We start from the raw sequence: 10,769 nt of genomic DNA, 5'->3' as shown, positions 1-10,769 counted from the left end.
TTATGCTTTTGAAAAGCCTCTGCTTTGCTGCTTGTTTATTATTTGTGTTGTTTTTGCTTTATTAATGTTAGTTGAATTGCAACAAAGAAATCCTTTTGCTGTTCATTTCTGATTTAGTCCCTGAAGATTTGAAAAGTTTCCTTTTGATTTAATTTGTTCATTGCAGTTCCTTGATTGCTTGATTCCAGACAAGAAGAAGATTTAAGTTTCATTGGACATGGAAATTGTGATTTCTGTTGTAGCCAAAGTTGCTGAGCTGTTAGTTGTTCCCATTAAGAGACAGATTGGTTATGTAATTGATTGTAATACCAATATTCAGAACTTAAAAAATGAAGTTGAGAAGCTGACAGATGCAAAAACAAGGGTTATTCATTCTATAGAGGAGGCTAGAAGGAATGGGGAAGAGATTGAAGTTGATGTTGAGAACTGGCTGAGAAGTGTTGATGGGGTCATTGAAGGGGGAGGTGGTGTTGTTGGAGATGGATCAAGTAAGAAGTGCTTCATGGGTTTGTGTCCTGATCTAAAGATACGTTATCGGTTGGGTAAAGCAGCGAAGGAGAAGTTGACGGTTATTGTTGATCTCCAGGAAAAAGGGAAATTTGATGGAGTTTCTTACTGTGCTGATCCATCGGGTATAGGGCCTGTGAAGGATTATGAGGCCTTTGAATCAAGAGAGTCAGTATTAAATGATATTGTGGGTGCATTGAAGGATGGTAACAACATGGTTGGGGTATATGGGATGCCTGGTGTGGGGAAGACCACACTTGTCAAGAAGGTTGCTGAACAAGTCAAGGAGGATAGGCTGTTCGATAAGGTGGTTCTGGCAGTTGTATCACAGACTCCAGACATCAGAAGAATTCAAGGTGAAATAGCAGATGGACTAGGACTCAAATTGAATGCAGAGACTGATAAAGGAAGGGCAGTTCAACTGTGCGAGAGATTGAAGAGAGTGACTAGAGTACTTGTAATTCTTGATGATATTTGGAAAGAACTTAAATTGGAGGATGTCGGAATCCCTTCAGGGAGCGATCATGAAGGATGCAAGATAGTCATGACTTCAAGAAATAAAAATGTGCTGTCCCGCGAGATGGGTGCAAACAAATATTTCAAGCTTGAAGTTTTGCCTGAAAGCGAAGCGTGGGATTTGTTCGAAAAGACAGTGGGAGTTACTGTTAAAAATCCTAGTGTACAACCTGTTGCTGCTGAAGTAGCCAAAAGATGTGCAGGCTTGCCGATTTTACTTGCTGCTGTTGCTAGGGCACTGAAAAATGAAGACGTATATGCTTGGAAGGACGCCTTGAAACAGCTAACAAGGTTTGATAAAGATGAAATTGTCGATCCAGTTTACTCGTGTCTGGAACTGAGTTACAAAGCTTTGAGAGGTGATGAAATCAAGTCATTGTTCTTGCTTTGTGGGCAATTCCTAACTTATGATTCTTCAATCTCAGACTTGTTAAAGTATGCTATAGGCTTGGATTTGTTCAAGGGACGTTCCAAATTGGAAGAAGCAAGAAACAGACTGCGTACATTGGTGGATGAACTTAAAGCCTCTTGTTTGTTGCTAGAAGGTGACAGGGATGGAAGAGTGAAAATGCATGATGTAGTTCAAAGTTTTGTCAGCTCTTTAGCATCAAGGGAACACCAGGTGCTTGTTGTGCCAGATGAACTCAAAGAATGGCCAACCGATGATGGGCTTCAACAGTACACTGGAATCTCTTCGCCTTACCGGAAAATTCCTGATCTTCCTGCAATATTAGAATGTCCAAATCTCAGGTCGTTTATACTGCTGAACAAGGATCCCTCACTGCAAATACCAGACTACTTTTTCAGAGAAATGAAGGAGCTTAAAGTCTTGGATCTCACAGAAGTTAATCTTTCACCACTGCCTTCGTCACTTCAATTTCTTGAGAACCTTCAAACGCTGTGTTTGGATCATTGTGTTTTGGAAGATATATCTATAGTTGGAGAGCTAAAGAAGTTGAAAGTTCTCAGCTTAATTAGTTCTAATATTGTTCGTTTGCCAAGGGAAATAGGAAAATTGACTCGTCTGCTACTTCTAGATTTGAGCAATTGTGAAAGGCTTGAAGTAATATCACCAAATGCCCTTTCTTCCTTGACCCGGCTAGAAGATTTATATATGGGAAACAGCTTCGTGAAATGGGAGACTGAAGGATCAAGCAGTCAAAGAAACAATGCTTGCCTGTCAGAATTGAAGCTTCTGTCAAACTTAAGTACCTTAGACATGCAAATTACAGATGCAGATAATATGCTCAACGACTTGTCTTTGATCTTTCAAAATTTGGAAAGGTTCAGAATATTTATTGGAGATGGGTGGGACTGGTCTGTTAAGGATGCAACCTCAAGAACTTTGAAACTCAAGCTCAATACTGTTATTCAGTTGGAGGAGGGGGTGAACACGCTGCTGAAGATCACTGAAGAACTTCATTTGCAAGAACTGAATGGTGTTAAGAGTATCCTCAATGACTTGGACGGGGAAGGTTTCCGTCAGCTGAGGCATCTTCACGTCCAAAACTGTCCTGGAGTTCAATATATCATCAACTCGATTAGGATTGGTCCTCGTACTGCTTTTCTGAACTTGGACTCACTGTTTCTTGAAAATTTGGATAACTTGGAGAAGATCTGCCATGGCCAACTTATGGCAGAGTCGCTTGGAAACTTGAGAATTTTGAAGGTAGAAAGTTGTCATAGGTTGAAGAATTTATTTTCAGTCTCCATGGCAAGAAGACTTGTGCGCCTTGAAGAAATCACAATAATTGATTGCAAGATCATGGAAGAGGTTGTTGCTGAGGAAAGTGAGAATGATGCTGCCGACGGTGAACCAATAGAGTTCACTCAATTACGTAGACTGACACTGCAATGTCTGCCTCAGTTCACAAGCTTTCACTCCAATGTCGAGGAATCTTCTGACTCGCAGAGAAGGCAGAAGCTATTAACAAGTGAAGCGAGGTCAAAAGAATTTGTTGCGGGGAATGAGCTTGGGACTTCCATGTCACTTTTCAATACAAAGGTCTGGTTCGCTTTCCTTTAACAAGCTATTATTTGTGCTTTTAACCTCAAAAAACAAAAACCCATTCTCACGAGTAGACAAATTGAGGGCTTGGATTTATTTATTTTTATCTCGCTGAAAAATAAAAAGAACTTAATAAAACAAAATATGTGCATGCAGATTTTATTCCCCAATTTGGAGGACCTGAAGCTCTCCTCCATCAAAGTGGAAAAGATATGGCACGACCAACCTGCTGTGCAGCCTCCCTGTGTTAAAAACTTAGCAAGCATTGTTGTGGAGAATTGTAGGAATTTAAACTATTTATTGACATCTTCTATGGTCGGAAGTCTTGCTCAACTCGTAAGGCTTGAAATATGTAATTGCGAGTCCATGGAGGAAATAGTTGTTCCAGAAGGAGTCGGAGAAGGCAAAATGATGCTATTCCCTAAACTACTCATCCTAGAGCTCACTGGTGGAGGAGGGGGTGAACACGCTGCTGAAGATCACTGAAGAACTTCATTTGCAAGAACTGAATGGTGTTAAGAGTATCCTCAATGACTTGGACGGGGAAGGTTTCCGTCAGCTGAGGCATCTTCACGTCCAAAACTGTCCTGGAGTTCAATATATCATCAACTCGATTAGTATGGGTCCTCGTACTGCTTTTCTGAACTTGGACTCACTGCTTCTTGAAAATTTGGATAACTTGGAGAAGATCTGCCATGGCCAAGTTATGGCAGAGTCGCTTCAAAACTTGTGGAAACTTGAGAATTTTGAAGGTAGAAAGTTGTCATAGGTTGAAGAATTTATTTTCAGTCTCCATGGCAAGAAGACTTGTGCGCCTTGAAGAAATCACAATAATTGATTGCAAGATCATGGAAGAGGTTGTTGCTGAGGAAAGTGAGAATGATGCTGCCGACGGTGAACCAATAGAGTTCACTCAATTACGTAGACTGACACTGCAATGTCTGCCTCAGTTCACAAGCTTTCACTCCAATGTCGAGGAATCTTCTGACTCGCAGAGAAGGCAGAAGCTATTAACAAGTGAAGCGAGGTCAAAAGAATTTGTTGCGGGGAATGAGCTTGGGACTTCCATGTCACTTTTCAATACAAAGGTCTGGTTCGCTTTCCTTTAACAAGCTATTATTTGTGCTTTTAACCTCAAAAAACAAAAACCCATTCTCACGAGTAGACAAATTGAGGGCTTGGATTTATTTATTTTTATCTCGCTGAAAAATAAAAAGAACTTAATAAAACAAAATATGTGCATGCAGATTTTATTCCCCAATTTGGAGGACCTGAAGCTCTCCTCCATCAAAGTGGAAAAGATATGGCACGACCAACCTGCTGTGCAGCCTCCCTGTGTTAAAAACTTAGCAAGCATTGTTGTGGAGAATTGTAGTAATTTAAACTATTTATTGACATCTTCTATGGTCGGAAGTCTTGCTCAACTCGTAAGGCTTGAAATATGTAATTGCGAGTCCATGGAGGAAATAGTTGTTCCAGAAGGAGTCGGAGAAGGCAAAATGATGCTATTCCCTAAACTACTCATCCTAGAGCTCACTGGTCTGCCAAAACTCAGAAGATTCTGCACCAGTAACTTGCTTGAATGCCACTCCCTGAAAGTGCTGACGTTAGGGAAATGTCCTGAACTGAAGGAATTTATTTCCATCCCATTAAGTGCAGATGTCCCTGCCATGAGCAAACCTGACAACACAAAATCAGCTCTCTTCGATGACAAGGTGATTTTATTTCAAAAGCAGGCTTAATTTGTGAGCTTGCCTCACTCGTGTATTTTCTTTCTATGTTTTACCCCATAGGTGATATTTTGTTATGGGCGTTGGCAATCTATTAACAGAATGGAATTGTTACTGCAGGTTGCTTTCCCTGACTTGGAGGTATTTCTAATTTTCGAAATGGATAATTTGAAGGTGATATGGCACAATGAACTCCATTCTGATTCCTTTTGCAAACTGAAGATACTGCACGTTGGGCATGGAAAGAATTTACTGGATATTTTCCCTTCCAGTATGCTGAGAAGATTCCATAATCTAGAGAATCTGATTATACATGATTGTGATTCAGTAGAAGAGATTTTTGATCTCCAAGTGCTCATAAATGTGGAACAAAGACTTGCTGTTACAGCCACTCAATTGAGAGGTGTGCGTCTAGTGAATCTTCCACAGCTGAAGCATGTTTGGAATAGGGATCCCCAAGGAATTCTTTCCTTCCATAACCTATGTACCGTGCATGTCCAGGGATGTCCTGGTCTAAGAAGTCTCTTCCCTGCCTCTATAGCCCTAAACCTTCTACAACTTGAAGAGCTTCTGATAGTAAATTGTGGAGTGGAGGAAATTGTTGCAAAGGATGAAGGACTAGAAGAAGGTCCTGAGTTTTTGTTTCCTAAAGTTACCCATCTGCATCTTGTGGAAGTACCAGAACTAAAGAGATTCTATCCAGGAATACATAAGTCAGAATGGCTGAGGTTGAAAAAGTTGTGTGTGTATCGCTGTAAGAAAATTGAAATATTTCCTTCAGAAACCAAGTGCTCTCACGAACCATGCAGGGAGGATCACATGGACATCGAAGGCCAGCAGCCACTTCTCTCATTTGGAAAGGTATGATCTTCAACTCTATTCCAAGCACGTACACGCTCCGCATTTTTCTAATTTTCACATAAACTCTCATTAGACCGTTATTATCACGACTCGAATTTTAAGTTAATGACGTGCAATGCATGAGTGGTGTTATATTAAATTTCAAAAAATATATATTAAAGGAACAAATTACTAAAACATACAACATTTCATATTTTTTCAAAATATTATATAATTCAAAACTAATAAAATCAAATAATAATTCAAAACTTCTCATTAATAATTAAAATAAAAACAATAATTCATAATACTTATTATATTATCAAAATCTAAATTTAATTAAAACAGTGTAACAGTGGAGCATGTAAGATATCAAATAAAAAAGATTTATAAAATAATTTCTAAAAAAGCAAGAATACTTAACAAAGTTCACCTGTTAACAAAAAATAAAAACTTGAAATAATATTAAAAATAATGGGTAAGTTCAATTAAGTCAGTAAATGAATAATATTTAATATACATCTTAGATATTAATAGTTTGCAAGATGATTTATCTTGATATTATTATAAACTAGTGGAATACATGTCAGTGACCAAATGATAGCTGAAAGTTATCGGATGACACCCAAAGGTGATCACTTGAGGATGATCAATCACCACAAGTTGATGTCTCTCTCACTAGTTATGTATATAGAATACTATACACGTATTAAAGATTATCTTATTCACCTATAAAATACAGAACTAAAAGGAATATCAGATGAAAGATCTAAAAATCCTATTGAGGATCATTAGAAGTACCTATAACAAATATACTAAAAAACAACTTCATTAAAAAATTCCAATGCATAAAAGAAACCAGGTTTAATCTTCTAAGTTTAGGGACTAAAACAATAATTTTTTTAAAAATAAGGATCAAAACATAATTTTACTAGAATTGGATGACCAAACTGTAATTGTCAAAAACACATAACCATACTGAAATTTCATCTATAACCCATACTAAATTCTATCTAGAATCTCAATTTACATTTTAGGAACCAAAATATAATTTTTTCAAAGTTTAGGGACTAAATTATAAATCTCTAAAATATAGGAATTAAACTAAAAAATACATGAATCAATTATCAAACAGAGGTTCATTATCCTTGACCTCATAAGAATACTGTTCAAAATTCCAAAATACATTTCAGAGGTCAAATTATTATTTTCTAGAATTTAGGGACTAAAGTGTAATTTTCATTGATCCAGAACCAGAATAAAATATCATCATCTTCAACCTTAAGACCATTCTAACCAGATTTTCCAGCAAAGTTTAAATAAATTTCTTAACCCAAAACAAATCAATTAATAAATTTTTATTTCTAACAACACATTTACAATTAATCACTTAACTTTAAACTCATAATAATCACAAATAAATTTTATCAACATAAATTTCAAATCTTTATAAACTATAATCTCTTTTTTAATCCTTTCATAAACAAACCATGATCAAAACTAATATCAAAAGAAACAACTTATTTGTTACCTTTATTTTTCTTGAATTTAAAAGCTCAAAATTAAAAACTAAAATTTTTAGTTTGATGAATGGATGATCATGATAGCTACAAGAGTTAAAAGAGAGAAAAACAATTCTCTTACAACTTTTTATTTTTTATTGTATATTTAGGACCAAGGGTTTGAATCTTCCAGTTATGATTAATTATGTTTCCATTCAAGCAAGGTGAATATGGTTGACATCCCAATATTTGGTGAATTAATGAAGCATGATGACTTCTTTTGAGGGATACATATGTTGTTTGATGTGTTCAATCTAAAAGCCACTGCCCCTCCGCAGAAAGAGAATTCTTATTGAAAGATTGACAAAACTTTTCCATTCATAACCTTACAAAACTGAAGCTAGAGCTCACGTGGCACAATTCATTTAGTCAAGTGTTCAGTTGATCTTTCTATGCACAGCTATAAAGTTGTTAAGAAAACGTCAAGTCAAGCATGCTTTCTTTTGATTGGTTTTCAGATCTTCCCCAGCTTGGAGGATTTATATTTGGAAGGCAAGGATGCATCGGCATTATTGAAAAGCCTGTGTCCTCAAGACTTCTATTACAAACTCAAAGTTCTCAATCTGTATTCCTTTCATGGTGCACATGCAACTTTTCCAATTGATCTCCTTCCAAGGTTCCCTAAATTGGAAAAACTTATTGTGGGATGTAGTGACTTCAAAGAGTTTCTCCCGTCTAGACTTGATGGTATGGAGAAGCATGCAATAGTTCTTTCATCGATACGACACTTCGAGTTGGACTCTCTTCCTTGCCTAGAGCATTTATGGAAGAGCAATTCCCAACTGGACCAAGCTCTGCAGACTCTTGAAACTCTTGTAGTACAGAATTGCGGCAGTTTGATTTATTTAGCTCCATCCCGTGCTTCTTTCCAAAATCTAACAAATTTGGATGTGCGGAATTGCAAAAGATTAGTAAAATTAGTGACATCCACAACAGCAAAAAGTCTGGCGCAACTCACAATAATGAGTATAAAGGACTGCGGTATGGTTACCGAAATAGTAGCAAACGAGGGAGACGGAATAAAAGATGAGATTGTCTTCAGCAAACTAGAAATATTAGAACTTCATCGTTTACCAAGCCTAACTAGCTTTTGCTCAGAAAAACACAGCTTTGATTTCCCATCTCTGGTAGAAGTAACTGTCGAACAATGTCCTGAGATGAAGTTTTTCTCCAACGAAGCACTGAGCACTCCCAAGCTGCGGAGAGTTAAATTGACTGAAAAGGACAAGAAAGGATCCTGGGTTGGAAATCTTAACTCCACAATACAACAGTTGTCAGCACAAACGGTAAGTACCGACCAATCATTCCAATTTCTATAAACCATGAAATAAGTAACTAGGTATCTAATTTTGCTTGTATTTAACTATTTCAGAAAGCTCAAATTGCTGGAAGTTCATCATCGTAAAAGCTTGAGATAATGCTTGCTCCACCGATGGGTTCGATCCCTGTGCAGCTCCTAGAGTTGGAAGTAAAAGGCTGTCCCAAGACTGAAGAAATTGTCACAAATGATTTACCAGGTGCGGTAGATCTTCTGAGAGAACAAAAGGCAAATGCAACTGATGGGGCTACTGAACCAAGGATGATACAGGACAAGAAGATTTGAAGAAAGAAACGGAGAGAAAGGAAGAAAGGAGGGAGAAGAAGATGAGAGGAGCAGCAGAAGAGGAGAGGGAGGAGGAGAAATCAATGATCTTCATAATTCATCGCCAAAACCGTGTAATGTAAAATACAATACATATAAATAGCAAAACTCTACCCAAACATTGATTCACAATTACTTTAAAGAAATGGTGTTTTCATGTAAAAATATTATAATTGTAAATTTTGTTAATTTTTTTTGCATGGTAAAATTGTAATTTTTGGGTTTTTTTTAGAAAACAAGTTTTTCATATATATTTTTTAATACTTATTTTTTTTATCATTTTATATTTAGTCTATTAATCACTATTTCTTTTTTATCTTAATTCTTTTTAATATTTTTTTTTAGTTTTTCTTTTTTTTCCCTACACTCTTTTAGAAAAAAGCATTATTTTTTTTTTTACACTTTGAATATTTATCACAATATTTGGTTTATCACTATACCATTTTTTTTTGTTTTTATCTTTATCATTTTGTATTTTTTTTCTTTACACTTTTTTTTTAAAAACTATTATATGTATAACATTTTTTTTTACACTTTATTAACACATGATATTTATTACAATTTATTATATGTAAGTATTAATTTTTTTATTTACAGTTATATTTCTTATTTTATGTCAAAAAATATAATAATAACACCTATACATTAATTTTTTTGTGTGAGAAAAAAATAATTAATCTACAATGAGACAAGTTGGATAAACATGTAAACATTTTATTTTTTTACATTTATTAGCATAAATGATTCTCGAGGCATTTAATTAATGCATGCATAGATCTTTTAATTTGTAATTAGAATTTAAATAAAAAACATATTTAAAAAGCTAGTATTTTTTTTTGTTTGCAAAAAAATTATCCAACCCATGGTAAAACACATATTAAATAACTAGGAATTAACTAAATAAAATATATTAACACGAAGATAAATCAAACCCAATGAAAAAATCAAATGAAATTGAATAAAATAGTCTTAAGTCTAATCTATCAACCAAAGAATGATTGGATGAGGTATTTTCCAACATATTCAATCATACATGTCTGAGACGTGTCTTGTGTCTCGTGTTGTTTCAAAGTTTTTTTTATGCATGTCTCAAATAAAAAGAATTTAAATTGAAAATTGAATGTTATATTGATGAAAATAAAAATAATATTTGAACTCTGACTATTTTTACAATTTTAAACTTGTGATTCCAATCCAATTTAATGCATGTTAAAAAATTTGCACTTGATGTATGTGCAGAGACCAATTATAAATTTAATAAGTAATCAAATAACTTAATGTTTTGAATTAAAAAATTAAAAATTAAAATTCAAGATGAAAGAACTTGTGTCAATGGAGTGATTCTTGATTTGATTATAACTATGTACAAGAAATCCCTGATAAGAGAGCATGGATTGAAATATTTTTGTGTTTTTTGATAAATGAAATAATTGCCTATTGATTACAATCCCTGATAAGCCTAATGCTTATATGTTTATAAATTATTAGTCTACAAATTACAATACATCTGAACTAACCCTTGATGTGAATGTCAAGGCTTCAGCCAATGCATCAAGCACGCACCCGCGTCAAGGACCTTCCCGTTTTCTGGAGTATGTTGTTTGTTATCCTTGCCTGTCTGTGCATAATATATGATCAGCCCTGCAAATTTATCATTTCATTCCGTTTCAAATAATAAAAAAAAAAATCACTGATGAAACAAAAGCATTTTGTTTCAGGATGTGTTCCCTAAGCTTAATGAAGGTCCCTCTTGTTCACAATCACTTCTGAAACAATCTCACTTTCCTAATTATTTAAGCAGTAAATGACCAAGTCATGCATGAATCTGCAATCCAGCACACAGTTGAAGTCCATGCATCTCCCGCGACTGCTGTCACAGTTGAAGTCCATGCATCTCCCGCGACAGCTGAACATGCCTCCACAATGGCCGCTGCATCTCCAACTAATATTCAGGAGCTCACGTC

General features: G+C 35.4%; 1 protein-coding gene across 1 annotated transcript in view; it reads left to right on the top strand.

Annotated features, from left to right (window-relative positions):
• The window catches only part of LOC105142790 (probable disease resistance protein At4g27220), a 10,122-nt gene extending 1,152 nt beyond the window's left edge, over positions 1-8,970 (top strand). The window contains exons 2-7 of the mRNA XM_011050584.1: positions 167-2,692; positions 3,784-4,119; positions 4,279-4,746; positions 4,882-5,622; positions 7,622-8,449; positions 8,536-8,970. Of these exons, the coding sequence (XP_011048886.1) occupies positions 218-2,692; positions 3,784-4,119; positions 4,279-4,746; positions 4,882-5,622; positions 7,622-8,449; positions 8,536-8,568 (4,881 nt within the window). The 5' untranslated portion in view covers positions 167-217 and the 3' untranslated portion in view covers positions 8,569-8,970. The remainder of the gene's footprint in view (positions 1-166; positions 2,693-3,783; positions 4,120-4,278; positions 4,747-4,881; positions 5,623-7,621; positions 8,450-8,535) is intronic.
• Positions 8,971-10,769: the final 1,799 nt, after the last annotated feature.

Source organism: Populus euphratica, unplaced genomic scaffold, assembly GCF_000495115.2.
Source record: "Populus euphratica unplaced genomic scaffold, PopEup_1.0 scaffold146.1, whole genome shotgun sequence".
Lineage (NCBI taxonomy): Eukaryota > Viridiplantae > Streptophyta > Magnoliopsida > Malpighiales > Salicaceae > Populus > Populus euphratica.
This window is presented reverse-complemented; position numbering and strand designations above follow the sequence as displayed.